Source organism: Sturnira hondurensis, unplaced genomic scaffold, assembly GCF_014824575.4.
Source record: "Sturnira hondurensis isolate 20B ecotype Veracruz unplaced genomic scaffold, ASM1482457v3 Scaffold0020601, whole genome shotgun sequence".
NCBI lineage: Eukaryota > Metazoa > Chordata > Mammalia > Chiroptera > Phyllostomidae > Sturnira > Sturnira hondurensis.
Window position 1 is genome coordinate 3,734,239 of NW_028093232.1, and position 23,948 is coordinate 3,758,186.

Below are 23,948 nucleotides of genomic sequence, written 5' to 3' on the forward strand. Positions count from 1 at the left end.
TTCTCACTACACATCCCGGTACCAGTGCACCTCCCTCAGGCAACACGCTCGCTCAGCCTCAAGATGTCCCAAAAATCGTCATCTTTTTTTAGTGTTGTAGTCTTAAACAGATGCTTTATTGAAATATTTAGAAAAGTGTAATTATAACGGGAGAGGGTTGCACTAACTCATACCCCCGGCAACCCAGAGAGGCAATAGAAAGTCACATAGCTACTTTTCAAGCTTACATATATCCACATTCTCTGAAGAATCCAAGAAGAAAAGCAAAATAAGGCCTCAGTGATAAACATTAGAAGTGGAGGTGCAGGAGGAAGAGAAAATAATGCTTGTTTCCGGAAATACTTTTCCTACTTTTAGCCCCTTTCTCTGATGGCTCTCACCTCCTGACACAGGGTCAGTGGCTAGAAACATGTAGCAGTATCAAGAGGGTTTGCCTGGATGGAAAAGTGCACTGTGTACCTATGTGTGGTTGAGGAAAGCACAGTACAAGATTCTAATCCAAGGAGCAGAGAGATGGAAAGGCTTTGCCATGGAAATGAGGCTAAATGATGGGTGTGGAAAGGCACTGAGAAGGTGGTTCTGGGGAGTAGATGGTTCCATTTCACCTTCTCATGGGGCAACGTGGACGTGGACACGGTGCCAGGCATTACTAAGCACACCTCGCAGGTTCCAGATTGGGGCCACAGTGTCTGGCTGTACATTGTAGCTGTCATCTACAGCCTTACAAACAATGTTCAATTCCTTTTTTCCAGGTGGCACAGTGGCTTGAAGCCGCCATAGCCGCCAGGCCCAGGCCTTTTGGGGGCACTGTTTCTCCCCATCCAGCTCAGCCACCTGCCAGGTTAGGCCCCCATCCAGAGACACATCTACCCTGATCACAGCCCTTCCACCACCACTCCATGCATAGCCTTTGATAGTCACCTCTCCTGACTCTACTATCTCCCCATCCTTCGGCTCTGTGATGGCTGACTGAACAGGAAGTTCCTGAATAGATGGAGCTGAGTCAAAATCTACAGAGTCCCAGTCCACAGATGGAGAGAAGCCTTTGTAATCTCGCCGCTGCCAGTGGCTGTAACTTTCCTCTGGTTCCACACTCACTTTGCCCAGCCATTTGACATGGCGGGCACCCACCACACCAGGAACCACCACCCGCACAGGAAAGCCATGGTCCCGAGGCAGAGGCTGCCCATTCATCTCATATGCCAACAGGACCTCAGCTTCAGGGTCCATGGCCCGAGCCAGAGGGATGGATGCTCCATAGGCAGTTCCTGTGGGGTCTGAGTCCAGTCCCTCAAAGCAGACATGGGCCTCGGTATCACGGAGTTGGTGACCAGCCTTGGCTAACACATCACATAGTCGTGCCCCGGCCCAGCGTGCAGTGCTAATGGCCCCTGTACTCCACTCCAGACCTCTTACTTCTTTCACCTGATTCATCTCAGAACGCCGGTTGCCAGCACACTGCAGAGTGGCTGTGATCTCGTGCTTGGGGAACTGGTGCAAGTCACTCAGGGATAGCGACAGTGACTGCCCCCCAGGTGGTCCTATAATATGTAGGCGATAGGTGTCTGGGTCCAGGTTAGGTACAGGCAGATGGTTTCGGGTGAAGAAGAGAGGGTTGGGTGTGATGTAGTTTTCTGTTAGCAGCTCAGGGGGGGGCTCTGCATTAAAGGGGCGCTGGCTGTTGACCTTCAGAGCTGGGTGACGGATAGGATCATCAGCGAAAGGGTCAGAGCTCTTCAAGGTGGACGGCGCCTGGTCTTCAGGGCTCAGCTCCCCAATCTTGTACTGAGCTAGTATCTCACGTACGTGGGACTGGTTGTGAACAGCATAGAGGGCCCAAAAGGGCTCTAGAGGACCCCCAGCTGCCAGCATCAGCTTTGATGGCCCCCCAGGGTGTAGGTCCACAAATTCTGTGACATCAAACACCTCAGATCCCAGAGTCACCCAGATCCTAGTCTCAGGGCTGCTGTGGGATTTTACTTCCTCCTTCGTGTATATGTGTGGTGAGTCCTGAGCAGCCTGCAGGCAGGGCAGGGGTGAGGTAAAAGGGAACAGAATATTAAGAAGAAATCACTATAGCTTACCCTAAGCCAATGCACAAAGTCATGGCAACTGGGAAATGGAGGTAGCAGATTTCATCTCCACTGTATATGAAGCAATGGTAACAGCCTGGCTTGCCTGGGATGCTCATTAGGATCCCTTTATTCTGACGGTGAAGTCTCTTCCTTTTCCACTTACCCTGCAATGGTAGTCATGATAGGCCAACACTGCCCCAAGGCCTAGAAGGGTCCCCATAACTCTCCATCCCCTGGTGCTGGAGTTATCTCTAGAGAAGGCAAGGCTGGGACACTGGGGCTGAAATGAATCATTTGTAGAGCAGGCCTGAATGCAGAGCCTTGAGTGGGTACACTTGAGTCTGGAAGAGAAAAAGATCTTTTTAGTAGCACACATCTGAGCAGTGAAGGCCTGGGTTTACCTCTCCCTGCTGGGCCATTGGTGCACTCAGTTGGAACTTAGTTTCTCCAGGGATGGGTGGGACAAGTGGGATCTAGCTCTCCTTCCTGGCTAACATCTCGACTATCTTACCTGGCAGATAAGATATTATAAAGATACTGGTAGGGGGAATAAGGGCTAGGAGACTAGGATGGGGTGGCCTACCTGCAGGCTTGTCTGAGGCCCAGGACCACAGCTCTGTGCAACAGCAGCATTGTGGCAGACGTGTAGGAGGAAGATTCTGGAATCAAGATAGGAATTCCTGGGAGGGGATGATATTAGGGCAGTGTGAGGAAATAGGTAGGTGGGGGAAGAAACAGAGGAGGTCAGATGGAGATTTTCTGTGGTAATGAGGCCAAAGGGTAAGAATGGGAGTACAAATGGGCCCTTAGAGAAAAACTAGAACACTTTAGAGACAGACTGAACTGACAAGATGAAAAGGAACGGGGGTGAGGAGAGTGAGGGGAGAAATAGGAGTCTTCTCGAATCATCCATCTCCCATCCTCCAGTCTACTTTTGGGTCTAAAATGGCAGAGTTTATTTCTGAAGTCAGGAGAAGACGACTGAAGGGCAGACTGCCTTTTAAACAGGGACAAAGGTGAAAAAGGTGGTGGCAGCCTAATGGGGTGAAGGAGCTTGGGTTCTGGAGTCCAACTGCTTTGGGTTTGTGAAACTGGCCCTGCCATTAGTCAGCCCTGTTCTCTGGGCAACATAACGAAGCTGCTCTGAACTTGCCTCCTCATCTATGAAATGAGATCTACCCAGCACAGCACTGTGATCAGTAAACAGGTACTAACAGTACCTCTGAAGGTCTTGCAGTGTCCTCCTCTTTCCACCCACCTGAAAAAGAAAACCTGGACCCCAACCCCAGGTACCCACCTCTACCTTGTCTATGCCATCCAGGGAGCTCAGCAAATTGAGGAGTCAATGGCCAGGCTGTCAGGGGATGGACTAGAGAAGGAAGGTAATTTTTCTGCTCTCTGCCCTGCAGTAGTTTCTTCTTCACAGCACGGAGCAGATCACTGACCCCAGGAGGCCCAACTGGGTAGGGGTGAGAAAAGTTCCAATTGCCGATGAGATGCGAAAGAGTGGGGCAGGCAGAGAAACTGCAAGGGAGAAAGAAGTAGGAGCAGTCTGCGTTTTACTTCTGGGCTACAGGCCTCTCTCCCTCCCACCTTCCCTCAATATCAGTAGCCCACTTGAACCAGACTGGGCTAACCTTCAGGTGAACTCAGTTCAATGTCCCAGGTTTTGGAAGAGGTAGATGTATAACAGATGCCACTCCTCAGAGGCACTTTAGGTAGAAGGGTATGTCCAGCACCAGGGCACAAGCATGTGGTCTCATGCCACCACCCAGAGCCGGCGCAAGTTTCTTGTAGCAACACCCTGCGCTCCAGAAGGCTCACCCTGACGGCCGGAGTGGAGGCAGGTACTGGCAGTTTTGTTGTCCTCGGGGTTTGAAGGATCCTTGGGCGCCAAGGACCCCGGAGTCGCCTAGGTCACCAGCCCTTCCCCCTCCTTTTCCCTCTCCTGTCCCCAAACCTCTTATCCTTTTTAAAATATTTTTTCTTTTATATATATATATATACATATATATATGTATATATATATATATATTATACCATTACAGTTGTTCTATTCCCCCCCTTCATTCCCCTCCACCCGGCACACCCCCTCCCCCACCATTCCCCCCCTTTAGTTTATAACCACGTGTCTCAAGTTCTTTAGATTCTATTTCCCCTACTATTCTTGCCCTCCATCCTATCTATTTTCTACCTACTGTCTATGCTATTTTCTGTACCTTCTCCCCCCTTCTCCTCCTCCCATTCCCCCTCTTACCCTTTAGATGTACGCCAGAAAGACCGGTCTACTGCAACACTGCAGGTAAAGGGGCGGGACCAGTGCTGTCATGTGACATTGGGATTAAAGGAGCATCCCTTTCCTCTGCTTGCCCCCAGCCATTGGTGGGCCGTATACTTCTAGCTGCTGTGCCCGCCTCCTGGAAACTTCAGCAGGCGGGATGCCTTCAGGGCTTGAAGCTAGAGCAGGTTTTTGTTATACCCCCGCGGGGGACAAGGAATGGTACCCTCACTGATGTCGGAGCCCAAGCAGTGAAAAGTAAGGAGGACTCTAAAGATTGGGTTTAAAAGGTGGGCGACTTTGAGATGGCTCCGCCCCGCGCCGCCCCTACAGCAGAGGCTCAAAGTGCGTTCACTGGAGGCGGCCTCGGAATCCCGCCCTCTGTGGGTGGTGAAGCTCGCCCCTACCCTGCTTTTGACAAACTTCTATGTTGCAGGTACAACAGATGTTTATCTTTTAGAGACAACAAGGTCAACTGATCAATTCTCTTACAGACAAGAATGAAAGCAGAAACAAAGCCTAAATAAATAGTGGTTCAAAGACTTGGAGATTCCTTGGTCTCGTTGAATTTCCCCCCAAATCACGGAGCCAGCAACACTGAATAGACATCTTTTTAATTTCAATTAGTAAGTCAATGTTTAAACATTTACTTTTATTTATTTTTTAGAAGGAAAGGTTAGGAGAAAGAGGGAAACATCCATGTGCGAGAGAAACAGCAGTTGGTTGCCTCTCGAACGCCCCTAACTGGGGACTTGGCCCGCAACCCAGGTACGTGCTCTGCCTGTGAATGGAACCCGCAACTTTTCAATTAGCAAGCTGGCACTCCATCCACGGAGCCACAGCAGCCACGGCTGAGTAGTTAGGTCAGATTTTTCAAAATCACTTAACAAGAGCAACGACGTAACACCCCAAGTTGGGAAGAGTATAATCACTCATAGCATCAGGGCAAGGGACACTATTAGAAATAAATCATTTGCTGTTACCCTTTTAGCATTTGGTGCAGGACTTGTCTGGTCAGCTGTGAACCTCGGGCAAACGTATCAACACTGCCCTCTAGGGAACAGAAGGTTGAGCTACAACCTGATTCGAAGGTTTTTATCTTTAATTTTTGAAGATCATTTTCCCCTCCCTCGATTTGCTCTCCTGAACTAGAGATTTTACCAGGAATCAGGGAGTCATGGGCGTCATGGGAGAGTAGTAAGAAATATACAGAAAGGAGGAATCTAAACAACAAAACAAACAAGCAAGCAAAATATGACCAATGACACTCAAATAGGGAACAGGCTGACAGGGTCCAGAGGGGAGAGGGGAGAGAATCATAGGGGAAAAGGGGATGGACTCACATGAACAAGTATAAAAGACACATGGACAATAACTAAGGGTGGGGGGCGGAAATGGGAGGGAGGTGGGGAGCACGGGGCGGGCAGGGCTGGGAATATAAGACAGAAAGCTGTACTTGAACAAGAATTAAATTAAAAAAAGAGAAATATACAGAAAGGGGAAATGACACTGTATAGGTGATTTTGGCTCTCAAGTTTTTAGAAATAGATTTCCAACCCAACTATGTACAATTAAATTACTTGAAAGTCCTGGTGTAAGACCTGTCTCACCAGTTTTAAAAAACAGGCTCAACCCAAGGATACAAAGTCAGTTAGGGACCATCTGGAGCCACTGGGATGGATAATATTTCTCCCTAAAAAGTTATCATTTCATGTGCCACACACATGCTGCACATAACTGTCTTTGAAACCTCAACTTCATTTTACAGAGATCAGCTAAGTAACTGACTGAGGACATAACCGGTGAGTTGGCAGACACAGGATTGGAATTCGGGGTCTGTTGGGCACCAGTTCTCTTCCCTGTCTTTCCGATTCTTTGGAATTTAAAACTCCTCTTGCAACCACATCTAATCTTTTCTCTGTATCATTCTTCCCCACCCAAGTCCACCTAGACTGTGACAGATGAAAGGGCTTCACATACTGTGGGAAATGACAGATCCAGGAGACATTTTCCTGTGGGGAGGTACAGCCACATGATCAGCCAGAAACGCAAGTTCAGTGATTTTTTTTTAAACCTTTAGGTCATGGTCCCCTCTGAGATATTAATAAGGCAAAGGACCCTCTCCCTACAGAAATGCACATAAATCCTTGCATAACCCTTCAAAGGAGTCACAAATTCTACCTCTCTCCAATTTTATCAACTGTTTGCCCAAAGGTCTACAGATGCCCCCCTCCCCCATATATATACATATACTCTTAACTGTAAGAGGACCTGAGAAATGAGCTATGGTCAGATTTGATGAGCTCTTCAGTGATTTGGGAATAGGAGTGATTAAACAGTAATAAAGAGGCTAATTTTTCAAATTGGGTTATTTCACTATTCAAGAAAAGATCAGAGGTAATTAGGAGGCACCAAGATGCAGGCACCTGACTGGTGTGGCTCTGTTGATTGGAGCATTATCCCATGAACCAAAAGGTTGGGGCACTTATGGAAGCAACCAATTGATGTTTCCCTCTCTCTCCCCCTCTCCCTTCCTCTCCCACCACCACCACCACCAAAAAAAAAAAAAAGCAATGAAAAAATGTCCTCAGGTGAGGATTAAAAAAAAAAAATAACAACAACAAGACTGGTGTAGGGGAGGGTGTGTTTTTGATCCAATAAAACATTGGGTGCCTTTTCTTCCAAATTTCTAATATCAGTCAAAGTTAAAAAAAAAGAAGAAGCAGCAACACTCCAATACATTTTTCTTTTTTTTTCCTTTTTTTACTTACATTAAATACATCGGTAAATCAGCAGTCGCATTCTGTTACCACGATTGTTACGTTGGAAGAGGAAGAAGGGGGGGAAAGGCAAATGCTTTCTCAGAAGAAAAAAAGGACCCCCAAAAAATTGATCAAAAGAGAAAAATGAAGAGCTTGGAAATAAAAACAAAGATTCCCAAGTCCAACAGAGCTCAAAGGAAAGCAGAGAGCTGGTAGGAAGTAGAAGGAAGGCAGCAGATAGGCCCAGAAGCTAAGGCCAATCCTAAAGGGAGGTGGAGAGGGGAGAAGCCTGGATAAATGGTTTCCCAGACCCCAGGCAATGAAACATTCTCACTCCTGCTCCATGGGGAAAGCTGCACAGAGAGAGAACTTTATTTCTAAGAGACTTCTTGGGGGCTTAGTGGGGTGCTGGGAAAGGAAGGCAAAAATGTATGTGTGTTTCAGGGCCACAGGAAATAAGGCTGCCCCTGGAAAAGGAAGGGAATTGAGACCTAAGGGGAAGAACTTAAGCTGGGTCCTTCAGAATCTCAGCCTCATGGATTTCGCAGCTGCTCTGGGACAGAAGGAAGTCTGCAAGCCAAAAGGGCAGAATGGTTCCAATCCTAGGTCACCAAAGGCCCTCACTGAGGCCTTTCCTACATTACTTCCCCCAATTTTCACAAAACTCTAGGCTGGAACAAGGAGTTTAGAATTCTCTCCTGCCTTGATGGCTTCCCAAAGACATCCTAAAATACCTGATGAGGGATGTAGAGAGGCTAGAGATTTAGAAGGGACCAACATCTTCTGGTGATATGAGGGGATTTTCAGTGCCAGTCATTCTCCACAGGGACAGGTGTTATAAGGGGGCCACCAGCAGGCCTGTGGTACTAGTCCCTAGTGGCACTTGGATCAAACCACTGGTTGCATGGGGGATGAGTATGAGGATAAGCACAGAAGGACTAAACTGAAGATACTAACAAAGAAGAAAAGAAATAAGGCCTGATTGGGGGGGGGGGCGTTGAGAACAGACTGTACAGTGGGAATCAAGATCATACTTATTTACAGGGAAGTAGAAAACACATGGTAACGGGTAAATCAAATTGAACATGAACCCTAGGAAAGGAGAGAAAACTCCTCCCTCTTGCCTTACTCCTCTTCAACCCCTTCCATGGCCTGTGCTGTCCGGAGACAGTGCTCCAGTTGCTTCAGTTAATTCCCTAGGAAAGGCAAACCTACACCCAAGAGCTAGGCTGGCACGGATATAGGTTAAGGATCAGAGTTGGAGGAAGCTCGCAGTGGAGACTGGGCTTGAGTAGCTGCCACTGATACTGTTCTCTACAGTCCCTCCCCAAACCTCCTATATATCTTGGATTCCATTTAATTAAAAAAGTGAGAGGGCAGGTAAATCAATCAAAACCCCCATAAAACAAGTATCCCAACTGAACTACCATCAATTAAAGTGCAAACTGCAGGGGGATATAGTGGCTGGGTTTGAGGCCATCTAAAGGCCAGAGAGGAAAAAAAAATGCACATGTATAAATCAGAGGATGGATATCAGAAACTGGTCCCCCCTCCAATTAGATCAGAGCAGAGCCAAAGATGCAGACAACCAGTGAAGAGTCTTTGGAGGACTCCAGGGTCCGGTGTCTCCCCCAGTACGAAGGAGAAGCTACCCAAGAGACTGAGTGAAGGGAAACTAGGCCTTGGAAGAGTTCAGGAGCCACGGATGACACTGCATCTCCACCTCTGCCCAGTTAGCTGACAACACAACTCTCACCTGGTGCCTGCACGCTTGCCTTCCCATTCTCACTCTACCTTGAAATACCTTCCACAAGGCCGACTCATGGATACTTCAGTGTTTTCAAATGAGAAACTCCAACCAAATAAAACCAAAAAAGGAAATTCCCTTGCTCCCTTCTGCTCTGAGCCTTACTCTCCCCCAGGGCCCTTAATGTGACTGAATTGGAAACGTCCTCCCTCAGTTCCTGGGTTCACCACCTTCTCCGTCCCGGGGAAAGGAGGAAAAGGGGATCAAGAATAGGGGTTGACCAAAAGCAGAAGGGGCAGGAGACAAAAAAATGTTTTCTGAAAAAATGGGGAGGAGGAGGAAAGGTAAGTAAGTCACTGTCTTGCACCTATAATACAAAGTGAAGAAAGTTGGTTTTGGAAGGTAAGTCCTGGGGGACCTGACCCCCTAAGTTCCAGAGTAGGGGTTGGAGGTCAGTGGCAACAGCTGCCTGGTGTTGGTTGCTGAAGCGTTAAAAAGTGCCATGACGGAGCTGTCAGGAGGCAGCCCTTGGGAGCCAGGGCTCAGTGTGCTGTTACCGTAGGGGCTGTGTGCTGAGGGGCGGGAATGGAGGTTATTTTTTAGCTCTCGTGCTAGCTCCATACTTGTTTGCTGCTAGCTGCCCCCTCAGTTGCTACAACACTGGCTCTTGTTCTGCTGGGACTGCTCGTGGAGATCCACGCCTCGGCTTCGGCCTGCTGCACCCCCCAGATTCTGGGGCTCACTCTTTGGCAACTTCTTAGCTAGAGGCAAAAGAGAGAAGGGAACAAAGTATGGTAGATTTTAATTCATGCCCCCCACAAAGACTATTGGGTGGTGGGGAAGAGTAATGGGAAGAGGGGAAATGAGATACTGAAAGAATGTTCTGAAGATGGGAGGCCTTACCATTTATAAACTACATTAAGTACAAGGGTGCTCAAGCTGCAGCTAAAGGATGGAGGTCACAATGGAAAGTGAAGGTATTTCCACACCTGAAGTTTTCACAAGAGGAGACACTTCCATTTATCCTTATGACTTGGGTTAGGGAACCCGCCCGGAGGTAAGGAGAAAAAGACAGGAAGACCTCAGGCTGCTCTGACCTTACCTATTGCCAGGAAGAGATCATTGACGTTCATAGCTGTCTTGGCTGAGGTCTCCATAAACAATAAGCTGTTGTCATCTGCATATGCTTGGGCCTCCTGCAAGAGGTAACGTTAGTGGTGCTCAGAATGTAGGTTAGGAACCAGTATGGCCCTTCCACTCCCAGGTAGCAACACAGCGAGGCGATGCCCTAGGTTCCCTCACCTTAACTGCACCTCTGAGCCAGGCAGCCCTGGACCCATATTTTGGTGACAACTCCCTCAAGGATAAGCCATGGTCTAGACGACTGTATGTAACAATCAGATATCAGGAATCTTAATTATGGGAGATAAGGTAAATTGGTTGGGGGCTTTTGGGTTCTGGTCCTTACCTCAAATCCAATTGCTCCCTCCTTCCTGTTTTCACACCAGTATCCCCACAGCTGGTACTCCCTCCCCACTCCTCTGCTCTGGAATTTTCTTCTGACTCCTCTAAAATCTCCTGGCTGTCATTAGGGTCACAGTGTTGCTGTTTTTAACACAGATGTCTGCAAAGATGCAGACAAAGGTGCAGAACAGGGAAATGAAATGATAAACGTCGTCAGATGAGGTTTACAGAGAGGGCAAGTTTGGAGAGAAAAGGCCCCAAGCACAGAGGGAGTGTACTGGAAAGGGACTCTATGAGCCATCTTACCTCATACTCCACCAGGCGCTTGTTGGCCAGGTCAGCTTTGTTCCCCGCCAGGGCTATAACAATGCTAGGACTGGCCTGCCGCTGCAGTTCCTTTACCCATGTCTTCGCTCGGGCGAAGGTTTCCTAGGAAACATGAGAAAGAAAATGGGGTGAGCTGGAATGACCGCCAATCCAGGTCCATCACCTTTAAAATCCAGTCTCAAACTCACCTGTTCTAGGTGGCCTTCCCTCACTGAAATCAATCGTCTCTCATAACTTATTACTCGTCTTCTCAGCACTTGGAAGCATAATTTTGCTATTTTGAGAACTTGTTTTCTCTCCCCCATCTAACTGCTACAAATAAAAGGACAATCTTCTCAGCCCACTTACCTGATTAGTAATGTCATAAACCACAATTGCAGCTTGGGCACCTCTGTAGTACATGGGGGCCAAGCTATGGTATCGCTCCTGCCCTGCCGTGTCCCAGATCTCAAACTTGACTGTTGTGTCATCTAGGCAAACAGACTGGGTGAGGAAGGCCGCTATGGATGAGAGAATAGAGAAGCAGTTTTGAAAGGATGAATGGGAACACCCCATGCCCCTTCAAAATATCTCCACTCTCAGTCTAAGGCCAGTCATGACTTGGGCCGTTCAGTTACAGGAAAAGGTTTAGTGTTTCCTCTTTACATATAGGTCCTGGAACCAGGATTAAGACTGTTCTTGGCTAAGTCTTTCCAACCAGTTTCTCTAGTTAATAAATGGGCACACCTCCTTTCTGCCCTGCATAGTTTTATAAACTAGGGAGAACTGGCACTTATATCAGAATCATTTCTCTTCTAACCAAAATAGGAGAAATAATGAATTTATTTATTTATTTTTAGAGAGTAAGGGAGGGAAGGAGAAATTGAGGGAGAGAAACATGGACTGGTTTCCTCTCGCACGCTCCCTAACTGCAGACCCAGCCTGCAACCCAGGTCTGCGCCCTGACTGGAAATGGAACTTGTGACTTTTCAGTTCACAAGCCAGTGCTCAATGCACTGACCCACACCAGCCAGAGCAGAAAATATCCTTTTGAATTAGCATGCTATTTGGGGGTATTGGCAGGGAGAAGGTATCACAGGTGGGAATGGCAGATGATCTTTATCTTTTGTATTTAGTTCCAGCCTCTATTTTAGCAGATGTGTGCATCAGAATGCACATAAATATATGCCTACACCTCTGCCTCCAATCCTAAGTAGCAGATCGAGGAGAGGGCCCAGGCACGCATAGGAGGAAATGCTCCCCAGGTGATTCTGATGTGCATCTCTGATTATGAATCACTGCTCCAAACCAACCCTGCTCAAGATGACAACTGAATTTCACTGGGATTAAGATGAAAGTAGGTGGATGAAGACATTAAAAATTAGTGATTTTATTGGTGCACAAAGGATAGTCCTTCATATTTCCTTCCAGGAAGCAAGAGGATGAATATATACCTGCTTTGTGGCATTATGGCAATTTTTTCCCATTTTATTTATTTGGAGGGAGGGGAGAAGAAAGAGGTTTATTCAAATGCCAGCTACCTGCAAAGATGGGGGTCTCTGGTCCCTTTTTCCTGTTTTATAAAGGATTTCCATTCCAGGGAACTAAGAGGTCCAGCTTCACAGTCAGGTCCCTAGGTCTAAGTCTCCCCTCAAAAGCCTTATTAAGCACTGAATCTCTTCCCTCCCTGAGATACTCACCTCCAATGGTGCTCTCCTGGTACTCATGAAACTGCCCTTTGACAAAACGTAATACCAGGCTAGACTTCCCCACTGCAGATTCACCCAGCAGGACCAACTTGAACTGGCATATTTTGCTGGCCTGGGGTTGCCCATTGGGCCTGGCGGTGCTTCTGCTAGTCATGGCTAGATTTTCAGAGTGGGAAAGGATGTAGGGAGGGGGATGCCACAAAGCGGCACAGGGGGGAGGGGGGAGGGGAGGGGACGTCCAGGCTTCAACAGTCCTGCAAGACAAAAAACGGGGATAAAATTAAACACAGGGCCATTAGGACTACAATCACTTTTTAGACAAAGTCTAGAATCACTCCATTTCTTTGCTCCTATGATCTTATAATCATCCACCATTAAAATGTTACACCACTGAGTGTAACCAGGCAGCTGACAGTGGGAAGCGTAGGGAACAATAAAATAAGTGTATCTGAAATAGAGTTTGCCCTATCGCATAATCTCCAACTGCTGAGGGAAACTGAAAACTCTGCTAAAAGTTTTTGTTCCTTCCATTAACAACCCGCCATATCTTCAATGAACTTTTAGTTGACCTGAAACCCACAAGTACCCTAGATCCTTAGTATCTCCTTGGTTTGGGGGGTTGTTCTTTTTCTTCCTCCTGCTGTACTTTTTTTTTCTAGCTTTCAAAATAAGTGATTCATTCTAGGGGTGTGGGGTGTCACCCCTTCTAACACTGGGGATGTATCTTCTGGTTCTGTATCCTTCATATATGAGTAGTCCTTCTTGACATCTCTGAAAAATCTAACCAAGGTCCAATTACCAGGAAAATCTATCCTTTCTCACTTCTGGCCAAAGGTAAGCAGAGAAACACAATCAACAGACTACATTTGGTATCAACTCTTTCATTTGGCTTCTGCCACCTTCCCACGACTGAAACAGTCTTGATCTCAAGTCTAAAAGTCAGTAGGCTTGACCTGCTCTCAACTTGCAGCTGTCTTCCTGGTGCTTCGGGATTAGATTACCCTCCATACTAGACTGGCCCAACAGCTGTAGCTGTAGCCCTCCAAATTAGAGGCAGAGAAAGAAGGTGTACCTTCTAAATGCATGCAGGAATCTGCAGAGGATGGTGCCAGAAGAGGCAGAGAGAGAGAAAGAGAAAAAGAAGAAAGAAGCTGAGACTTTGGGAGCCTAATCATCTAAACCTGAGTATTTCATCATCCTGACCCTGAGGGGAAAGGAGTCATGACATTCAAAGACAAGTTAGTATGATTAGAGAATGCAAAACCTCTTTAAAGCCTACGCATTGCTTGGGTTGTACTTCGCTTGTTCAAATTAATCTTTTCCCTTCTCCAAGAGTGACTAGTGATTCCACAAACACCATACTCTGGCACATGTAGGGAAACATTATTTTGTCATCATATCAAGTTGTTCTGGAGCCAAATCAGGGTTAGACATTTTTGCAATCCCAGGAAAGACAGAAGAGACAGTAAAGACAAAGGAGACAGAAACATCACACAGGAGGCAGTGTGGAGGGACAAAGGCCGTGGAGTCCAATTAACTGGGTTCATTTTACAGTTCTGCTTACTAGTTGTGAAACTTTGGGCCAGTTACTAAATCTTATTTATATTTTCCTTTTCTTGCCTGTAAAATGGATAATAGCTTTATGAGGACCTCCTTCATAAGGTTGTAAGGATTAAATGAGATAATATATGTATATAAAGAACTCCAAGTATTTGACCTACAGTGCTCAAATGGCTAAGCTACTACTCATTAATATGACATCAAGAAAATTTTTCTGCTCAAACCTTAACTTTCAGTTTTATAAGATGGGAAAAATATCTACTTCATAGAGTGGCTAGGAGAATTAAGTGAAAATTTATTTAGCATAGTGAAATAAATACGATAGGTACTGCTACTGAGTGGCTCTAATTCACAGAAAAGATCAATTTAACATACCGAAGTATAATTATGAGTTGTCAATATATTCCTAAAAAGCAGCCATGATGTAAGAGATAGAAAAAAAGTGTAAAGAGAAAGTTGGCAGACGTGAAAACTCAGAACAGTCCCAAAGTATACTAGAGCGAGACAGAATGGGACGCGCTGCCCTGATCCGACTGGGTATTCTACTGCACCCTAGGCCGGTGAGTCCTACGAATCCAAATCCACATGTGCTATTTGTGATTCAGTTTTCACGGGTCTATGATGAGATAATAAAGACAATATCGCAAGTTTTTGGTAAAGCTACATTTATTCAACTTAGAGCACAGGTGGCAAACACAAGGCCCGCGGGCCCAGTCTGGCCCTCCACCTGGTTTTATCCAGCCTGGCACCTTGTTTCTACCCGGCCGCAGCGCTGAGCTCTCACTTAACTGTTAAGGAGCTGTTACATGTATACAGTCCTAAAATCACATTCGGCCCTTTGAAGGCAACTGCAAGGCTGATGTGGCCCCTGGTGAAAATGAGTTTGACACCCCTGACTTAGAGTATTCTTTATAACAAGATTTCTAATTTCTTTCTTAGAATCAATTTTCTCTCAAATATATATACATTGCATGGGAAAACCTCTCAGACCCACTGTGAAGTTAAAAAAAAAGTTGTAGACTAGCCCTAGCTGGTGTGGCCCTAGAGGTTGAGTGTCAGCTTGCCAACTGAAAGGGTCGCCAGTTCGATTCCCAGTCAGGGCATGTGCCTGGGTTGCAGGCCAGGTCCCTGGCCAGGTATGGTTGGGGGCATGCAACCGACTGATGTTTCTTTCACACATCAACATTTCTCTTCCTCTCTCCTTCCCTTCCCCTCTCTCTAAAAAAATAAAATCTTAAAAAGTTTTAAGCTAAAACACATGTTGGATACTATTTCTGTAAAAAAAGAAAATTTTACATAGAAAAAGGTATGGAAAGATGCACACCTGTTAGCAGTGTTTACCTCTGAGGAGAGTGGGACAAGGAAAGCGGCATGTGAAGTATTCAGATTTTTTTCATTCTACATCGTTTTTTGTAAAAGGAAATATATATCATATATGTGTTTTAAAAGATTTTATTTATTTTAGACAGAGGGGAAGGGAGGAAGAAAAAGAGGAAAAGAAACATTAATGTCTGGTTGCATCTCGCACATCGCCTACTAGGGACCTGATCCAGCCCGCAACCCAGGCATGTGCCCTGACTGGGATTGAACTGGCGACCCTTTGGTTCACAGCCCACCCTTAATCCATTGAGCCACACCATCCATGGAGGAAATATATTTTTAAAAATAGTTTTCTAAGCAAGTGTTTGTTTGTTTTTTCACATGCTTAAAAAAATCATGGTTAGCCCTGGCTGGTGTAGCTCAGTGGATTGAGTGCGGGCCTGCGAACCACGCGATCGCGGTTCGATTCCCAGTCAGGGCACATACCTGGGTTGCAGGCCAGTTCCCGGTTCCTGGCAGGGGATGCACCAGAGGCAACCATACATTTATGTTTCTCTCTCTCTCTCTCTCTCTCCCCATCCCTTTCCCTCTAAGATAAATAAATAAAATCTTTTAAAAAATGGTGACAGGCAGTAGTAAATTTTCTAACTATAATTACTTGGAAAAATAAAACTCCCAAATTTAAATTTATTGATCCATGAAATCCAAAATTCTGGGAACCAGTACTGCAAAATTCAGTATTAATTAGCTTCTTAACAAGTATTAAACACTTCTTAAACAATCCTTTAGCTGTTTTCACCCTCAAACCTTTAGAGTAGTATTTCTCAAATGGTAGCTATAAGCCAATAGTGACCTTGAAATCACTTGGTGGATTATTATCGGTATATTAAAAAAAAATCAAGTATATTGCAAATAGTAAGCGTAAGAATCAGGCTGTGAACATGTTACTTGCATATGTATACACACACTAAATTATGATGCAAAATGCTTTTTAAAAAAAAATGTTAGTTGTGATAAAAATGTTTTAACAACAATGCCTTAGAGAGGCCTGAAATTGAAGGATAGGTTAGTAGGGTATGGGAGGAAGTCTAGTCTCTGGTCAGCCTATAGGCCATAGTTAATTTCACTCCCAAATAAAATTAAGATGAGGGCTGAATATAGCTTTCCAGGGGTGAGGGGATTCTCCAACCCTGCTATTGAAGTTAAGGAGTTATTATGCAAACAGGAAGCAAAACTAGAGGCAGTCCTGTGTAGTGTAAGGGCTTTATCATCTAGCAAGCCTGATTTTTATTCCCTGCTTTCCCAGTTACCTCATTTCGATCTTTAGGCTACTCATCCCTTTTTGCCTTTCTGCGCCCTGGCTTCCTTATCTAAAGGATGAAATCGGAGGGTTGGGGGCAGGCAGTGACAAAGAGCAGAATTTGAACTCAATTCCAAAGTTCTGGGTACATTTAACAAATTTGTTTCTCTTAGAGTTTCTCAGCATCTGTGAGGTTGAATTATTTTTAAAAACATTTGTGTGGCTCACATACATTGTTTCATAGGAAAAGAGGATGGGCCATTATAAAACTCTACACATTAAAACTAAGGGAACAACAAATTGTTCTTTCTTTTTCTCTATCTCTTCCTTTCTCTTAAAAAAATAAAATAAAAAAATTTTAAAAACTGAAGACATGTCACAATAGAAAAATAACTGTATAAAACAAAAAAGAAGGAAAAAAATAATTACAGATGATAAACGAATCAAGTGTCATTTAGGTGAGTGACATAATATACACTACACCCTTTAACAGCAGGAGCCCTGGCAGAGTAGCTCAGTTGATTAGAGTACGGTCCTGATAAGCCAGTGTTGCTGGTCTGATCCTCAGTCAGGGAATGTACAGGTCAATGAATGCATAAAAGGGTGCAGGAACAAATTGATGTTTCTCTCTCTAAAATCAATAAATAAAAATTAAAAAAAAACAGGAAAAGTCACTAGATTCTTCAACTTATTTATTCCTTTACCTTTTTATCAATTTCAAACACATGATCTAAAGAGTGGAACACTAAGCCTTAATGTTATGACTCTAGAAAATGAAAACATAAGAGTAGACTGAATTCTCATAGGCAGACACCTCACTTGAGGCCTGGGAAAACAGTAGGGAGTTGGTGAAGTATGAAGAGAGGTAACAGTCATAAACACACTCAGGTTGCAGAGCCCTGGTCACTAACCCACACAGACAGTAACTTAAACCAGAGCTCAGACACACAATCAGCAAAATTTCTTGCTACTAAGCAACCTTGGATTATCAGAGATTGGTAACTACTGGGTTATAAAAGGCTACCTCCCACCCTGGCTGGATAACTCAGTTGGTTAGAGCATCGGTCTGATATTCCATGGTTGCAGGTTCTACTCCCCATCAGGGCACATATAAGAATCAACCAACGAATGCATAAATAAGTAGAACGATGAATCGATGTTTCTCTCTCTCCTTTCCAAATATGGGGGGAGGGAGGAGAAAGATTACCTCCAACCCCAATGTGTCACCCTGAATATGTCCTACCTTCACTATTCATAGTAATTGATGGGCTGCCCATCACTGTGCCTTGAACTTTAATTCCCAATGTACTTACAAGGGTATCATGCTTTTTATTCAATAGCTAGGCTTTCAAAAAAATCAGGGGTACAAAAATGAAATAATATGTGTAAGATTCAATTGACTTCTCCACTGTTCTGGAGGTGATATTTTACTAAGAGTTGACAGTAGGCAAATGATCCATTTAAAGGTAATAAAGGTTTATGCAAAGGTAATAAACTACAGCCAACCACTCAAGTAGTGTGATGATTATTACCTCCAATCCTGAGGCAAAAATAAGGGAAAAAATAAGGAAGTCATTTGTTCTTTCAACCCTTTCAGTTCAGAAGAGAAGAAACCAGATTTCACTTCCCTTAGCAGTGCAACTCCATGCTCTGGCCAGGTGGTTCAGTTGGTTGGAGCATCCTTCCCATGCACTGAAAGGTCTGATCCCTGGGAGGGCACACACCTAGGTTGTGGGTTCATTCACCAGTTGGGCATGTATGGGAGGCAACCAATCAATGTTTCTCTCTCTCTCACACATATCAATGAACATGTCCTCAGATGAGGATTTAAAAAAAGTACAGCTCCACAAGAATGACTATCAAATGCCCATTAACTAGGGAGGACTGAGGCATGACCATGGGGAGGGGGAGAGAGAGGATGAAGGGGTAAGTTCTTTTTTTAAAATTTATTTATTTTAGAGAGGGGGAGAGAGGGAGTGAAAGAGAGTGAAACATCCATGCAAGAGAGAAACATTAATCAGTTGCCTCTTATACATGCCCAACCAGGGATTGAACCCGAAACCCAGTCATGTGCCCTGACCAGGAATCAAAGTGGCCACCTTTCACTTTGTAGGATGACACCCAATGAATTGAGGACACCGGTCAGGACAAAGGGGCACGTTCTTTAGGTGGGCAGCTCTACCAGCAGGGAAGGAAAGTATGGATAGGAGGGGTTTCTCAGTCTGCTGATCTCAGCTAGAGCACAACTATGTTCCCTTGGCCCCCTTCCACTTGGTAGCTTTGAGTCCCTATGCCCACAACATATGAAGCCTCCAGATGCCTATCACCAAACAACAGAGACTGAGTTTCAAGTACATAGCCACTGGAGTGCAGCCCACTCCAAAATGTCAGCCCTATAAGGTCAGTGTGCCGTATTAAGAGGCAATCTAAAGGTCATCTAATCCTGTCTTTGTATTTTACAGGTAAGGAAACCAAGGCACATAAAATTAATCACCTTGCCTGGTATCACCACACAGATAGCTATCAGCCGTTGCACAGCTGCTTAACAGCAAATCTCCTTCTCTAACTAGTACTCCTTGTCAGGTACTCTTTTTTGCTACTATTATACCACTATACCTCCTAAGGAAGCAATAGATACTGAACTCTGAAGAGGGCATGGGACAGGAACAAGAGCTTAGATGGGATAGAGTTTCTGCCTCCATTCAGTTTAGATAAGTACTTCCCTTGGCACTAAAAAGTTAGGAAGACGTAAGCCTTCCCTGGGAACTGGGATCCAGTCCCATATCCTTCTGACAAAAGGACTTACTCATTATTACGCCTTTGCAGAAGGTCTTGACCAACCCCTGACAGGACAGTTGAAAGAAGCAATTTAATGGAAGGCAATAGGGAAAGAAGTGGCTACTTCTGCAGAATTCAATGGGCCTTGGGATTAATAGGAGAGATTTACTGAGCAGGAAAGATAGGGCAGAATCCAGCAAATACCTTTAACTCTCAAACTTTGTTTAGATCCTCAATTAACAAAATCTTCAATTGAGAGTTCCACTATTTGGCTCAGCTCTTTCACTGTGTTGATCCAATGCGAACCAATGAGTCACTGGCTTATATGAGAGTCCTTTCACTTCCCCCTCTCTTACACTCTCTCTCTTACATTTCCCCAAGAGGCAGAAAGCATACTTATCTCTTATCAGCATGGTAGTGCAAACTCCCTATTATTGACCTAGGAAAGACTGGTATGCCCTTCCACACCTTGTCTGCCTACAAGCTCCTAATGTATCTCCTAAGGCCAACCTCAAATGTCACCTTCCCTAAGAAACTGCATAATTACCCTCTCACCCCGCAGTATTCATTACTGCTTCCTCTGGGGTCCCACAGTATTAAGACTGTATTACTATCGCAACACTTAATTACATCATATGAGTTTTAAACTATGAGCTTCTCAAAAAGTGTGACTAATTGTTGTCATCTTGAACCTCCGGAGCAGAGCACGACATCTCTCACCTAGTAGGTGTTCAGTGGATGCTCCTTAACTAAGTAAGGCCAGAGCAATCCTGCTTCCCTCTTCCATCTACTCTTCCCCTTCTGTGCCACCTGGACAGCTTTCTACTCAGCTTTAGAAATGTTCAGAGTCAGCCTCAGAGAACCAGTTCTCTCCCTGGCCCCTCTGTGATCTCCCTTGGATAGAGGGCTCCCTTGGGACCCAGCCCACAAGGTACTGTTGCAACTCATATGGGCTAACTGCTTTTCCTGTCACCCGTTACTATGCCTCAAATGGCCTAATCACACCCAGCATGCGACCTCCCACCTGGACACTGAAGCAACTGTGGGTAAATAGAAAGTTCCCTGAAGTTACAGTTGATGTTAATGTTCAGTTAACTTTGGGTCATTATCTCTATTAATTCTTGAACTACGGCAACACACACACACCAAAAATTAAAAAATAATAATAAAAGACACAGCACCACAGAACTTGAAGACACTCTGAAAAGGTAGTCATGGTCCCTAAACAGAAGCTACAATTTGGCTCATAAATCTACAGACTTTGCTCACCTGGGTGGCTCCTTACTCAGTTTAGTTACCGTTCAGTCAATGACTAAATCTTTCCTAAAACATTCTTGGGAAGTGGGAGTGTATTGTGTAGGGTTTTAAGGTATCCTTTCTCCTGGCAGGCTGTTTCATTTCCTCAAGTTCATTGTCTTACACTTTGGTTACTTTCCAATCTGAAATGCCTTAGGAATAGGAGGTATACATTTGCTTCTCCTACACTCTGCCTTCTCAGAAGTCAAATTCTTATCCATGCACACAAACATGCTAACTATAGATGAGCAATTCTTGCTCCTGGGCAAAGTGAGAGTTAGAAGATACAAAATATGACTTCAAGGGCAATGGGAGAGCTCTCCAAGTAAGTTTTTGTAACTCAAGGTTGATGTTTGAAATTCTATATTGATAATTCCACTCCTTAGCTCCTTCTTTAGAAACAAAAGCCCTTAGAAAAATTAATACTTTAGGTGACTACTTTACACCTTAATATGAAGCAATTCCAGATCATTTCTTAAAGGCAAGCTTTGATTAAGGGTGATGTAGAAAAGACCAAAAAGTAAAGAAAGGGACAGGATATCACCAGGATATAAAAAAATGGCAAAGTTTAGAGAAGATTTAAAACACACACGCACTCTCTCTCTCTCCTACAATTTTGTCTAGGACTGGCTTTGTAGGAGAGAAAATAAAAGCTCCTAGGGATACAACAGTTGAGATTTCTGTACAAAGGCTGGGCATATTAGAGGGCTTCTAAAGCCAGTAAGGACAAATTCAATAAGGAGGTAGGTATGAAATGGCCCAGCTGTACTGAGGTTTAAAGGACAACCAATTTCACATCCAGAGAAACTTTGGAGCTATACTCATAGAAAGACAAATACAAGGGATCCTTCAGAGAACCACCATCTTCTTTTGGGATAATGAAGGGACAGTCATATAATCTAAACACACAGAGACCCTGAACCAGAAGAGGTCTCAAATTTCTCATGTTAGCAGAGATGCCAACAGTTCCCCCAAACAAAATGATTCTTTGTAATGTTATTTTTCCTGCCCATAAAAGAAAAAAGTTTTGGGCATCTATTTGAGCATTTTCTAGGATACCCAGTGCACGACTGGGGTATGTGTTAAGAAGGTGAGGGATAACCCAGAGTACCGCTCTTTGCTTGTCTGAAATTGATAGAAGCAAGACAAAATGAGCTGTGAAAGCAGCACAATAAATAACAGAGTATCATCCCAGAGGGGGATCTGAAAACACTGACAGACCAGAGTTTGGTGGGAACATGAAAACAGAATTGCCTCTGGAGGCACATCCCTCAAAGCAAAAAGCAAGATTAGACTGTCGCTGTCTCTTATCTCTGACCTTTCTGGATGAAATACAATGAGGTATGTGTGGGAGGATTTACAGTTTTTACTCTTCTGTACAGCTTGAATATTTAAAAACATGTATTATTTTTGACATTAAGAAGAAATGTAGCGATAAAACATAGTGTTATAAAAGAAGGAAGTATTATAAGGGAAAACCCAACAGGCTCCAATCTGTGGCAGACTAGGGAGGTCAGGAGACCATTAAAAATTATGGAAGGGGGGGGACTCCTGTGCCTTGGTAATCCATCTTCCTTTTCCCTACTCACCCCTTTCCCCAAGTGCCTTATTGTTTGCTGAAGAGTAAACCAAGAAAGAACTGGTGATGCCAACCTTGTGGAATGGAATTTCTCTTCCCCAAACCCCTTCCTCAGCGATACCACTTCCAGGCTTGGTTCCACCTAAACATTACCTGTCTGGGAATACCCAAGTCTAAGTCCTACAAAGTTTCTCCAACTATGGTTGGAAGATCTCTTCTTGGTGGCTGGGGAATTCCTAAGCCCCTTTTCAGGGCAGATTAGTTCACTGATTCCCCTCTTCTAGGTTAGAAATATGGCATCCAACCGCACCCCTCCCAAAAAAAATTTTAAATTCAACTTCTTAGATCTTGCACAGGACTGCACCTTAAACCAGCTGAGGCTGGTAAGCAGAAACAGACTGCACCCTCCAGATGAATCCAAGGGAAAGTGTTGGGGTTGAGTTTGGAACAGTCAACAGTCACAGAAAAAAAAAAATTACGTTTGTTTTTACTGGCTTCCCTGGAAGTACCGAAAACTTCCGAGTTACCACATCTCAACACTTAATGGGAACAAAAGAGAGGGGTCTCCCAAACCCCAGAGCCTCCAGCCCATCCTTGAGCATTCCCAGAAGCTCCCATAACTGATACCGGGCCCGGCTTCCATTTACACAATTACTTTAGTCTTGTAGATTAGGAACGCTTTCTTCATTTGCCTCACTGAACTCAAATCCTCTCGGCTCAACTCTGGGGTACCCTAGTTATTTTAATAATAGTCACTTTCCCTGAAAAAGAATGTCTCTTACCCAACTAAGAACTCTTCTGGGCCCTAGCAATGAGACATCTCCAGAGCAGCAGCCCCGGTTACCCTCCGGGCCCAGGCGTCCGGGCTGACCCCTCCTCACCTCCCGGCAAATGGGCTTACCTCACCCGCTTCCCCGGCCCCGTCCCCCAGCTCCTCCCTCCCCGCGCTGCTCAATGAGGCCTGCCCCTGCCCTCACACAAGACCTGGGCCTCGCGCGCCGGCCCGCAGCCCTGCCGCCGGCAGAACCCGGCCTCACCAACTTCGGGCTCCCAGCCCGCCTGGCCCCCTCCTCAGCGCCCCCATTAGGCCTGTCGGGGACCGGCCCCCTTCTCCCCTCTCCCGTGGACCTCTCTAACCCCATCGCGGAGGCCCAGGATCGCCTCTGCTCTCAGACCACGCTGCTCTCCGCTCCCGGGCGCCTCCGCCCCTGCCCTCTGGGCTCCATCAGCTCGGTACCTGCACCTCCGTCTCCCCGGTCGGGCCCAAGCCTGTGTTGAACAGACAAACAGCCGCAGCTCAACCAAACCCTCCTGCCCCTCCTCCTCCTCCTCCTCGCCCTGGGCGGGGACCCCGGCCAATGGTACAATTACGCCTACTGTCAAGGGTGGGCTGTGTGTGCACGGATCCGCCAATCCTCTGGAGAAAGGCGGGACTTTTTCGGCACTGTCACCAACGAGGGCGAGCCAGGGACCGGACAGGCGTGTCCCTAGGCCAATATGAAGAAGGAAACCTTGAAGATGGACGAGGTGAGAAACCATTGATGAGGGAGCTCCCCGAGACAGAGGGCGGTACACTGTGGACAGGCGTACAGACCAGCCAATAAACTCTTGATACCCTCTTGACCCCGCCTTTTGACTCATAAACATATAATCAGGTGAGTGACGGAGGCGGGTCAAAGTGAAACTTTAACCAGTAGTGCGAAAGTTTGGGACTTGAATGGCAGGCAAGGCAGGGTTGGAGGAAGCTCTAGGAGGGCCGCTACCAACCTTCGCC

At 45.5% G+C, this 23,948-nt stretch overlaps 2 protein-coding genes across 7 annotated transcripts; both read right to left on the reverse strand.

The window, feature by feature from the left end:
* Positions 1-83: 83 nt before the first annotated feature.
* SUOX (sulfite oxidase) lies at positions 84-4,983 on the reverse strand. 6 transcript variants are annotated; one of them, XM_037030170.1, is made up of 6 exons: positions 4,333-4,982; positions 3,713-4,043; positions 3,373-3,599; positions 2,659-2,755; positions 2,239-2,416; positions 84-2,019 (listed from the first exon to the last, which is right to left on the reverse strand). In XM_037030170.1, the coding sequence occupies exons 4-6, from the start codon at positions 2,706-2,708 to the stop codon at positions 610-612; spliced, it is 1,638 nt and encodes a 545-aa protein (XP_036886065.1). In that variant the 5' UTR covers positions 2,709-2,755; positions 3,373-3,599; positions 3,713-4,043; positions 4,333-4,982; the 3' UTR covers positions 84-609. The 6 variants fall into 6 exon arrangements, with proteins under 6 accessions (XP_036886065.1, XP_036886064.1, XP_036886068.1 ...); XM_037030169.1 differs by lacking the exon at positions 3,713-4,043 and having other exon boundaries at positions 3,379-3,599; positions 4,333-4,983; XM_037030173.1 differs by lacking the exon at positions 3,713-4,043 and having other exon boundaries at positions 2,383-2,416; positions 4,333-4,983.
* Positions 4,984-8,102: 3,119 nt separating this feature from the next.
* Positions 8,103-23,499, reverse strand: RAB5B (RAB5B, member RAS oncogene family). The gene is made up of 6 exons (XM_037030174.1): positions 23,412-23,499; positions 12,333-12,595; positions 11,002-11,153; positions 10,633-10,755; positions 9,965-10,058; positions 8,103-9,623 (listed from the first exon to the last, which is right to left on the reverse strand). Exons 2-6 carry the CDS (start codon positions 12,493-12,495, stop codon positions 9,508-9,510), a joined length of 648 nt encoding a protein of 215 aa, XP_036886069.1. The 5' UTR covers positions 12,496-12,595; positions 23,412-23,499; the 3' UTR covers positions 8,103-9,507.
* Between the last annotated feature and the right edge of the window lie 449 nt (positions 23,500-23,948).

Excerpts from the sequence above, each read along its gene's own strand:
- SUOX (XM_037030172.1), bottom strand. The coding sequence starts at position 2,708 with ATGCTGCTGTTGCACAGAGCTGTGGTCCTGGGCCTCAGACAAGCCTGC. Across the intron at positions 2,417-2,658 it reads GGCCTCAGACAAGCCTGCAG|ACTCAAGTGTACCCACTCAA; the intron begins GTAGGCCACCCC and ends TTTCTCTTCCAG. Across the intron at positions 2,020-2,238 it reads ATCATGACTACCATTGCAGG|GCTGCTCAGGACTCACCACA; the intron begins GTAAGTGGAAAA and ends CCCTGCCTGCAG.
- RAB5B (XM_037030174.1), bottom strand. The coding sequence starts at position 12,495 with ATGACTAGCAGAAGCACCGCCAGGCCCAATGGGCAACCCCAGGCCAGC. Across the intron at positions 10,059-10,632 it reads AGCGCCTGGTGGAGTATGAG|GAGGCCCAAGCATATGCAGA; the intron begins GTAAGATGGCTC and ends TACCTCTTGCAG. Across the intron at positions 9,624-9,964 it reads TGATCTCTTCCTGGCAATAG|CTAAGAAGTTGCCAAAGAGT; the intron begins GTAAGGTCAGAG and ends TTTTGCCTCTAG.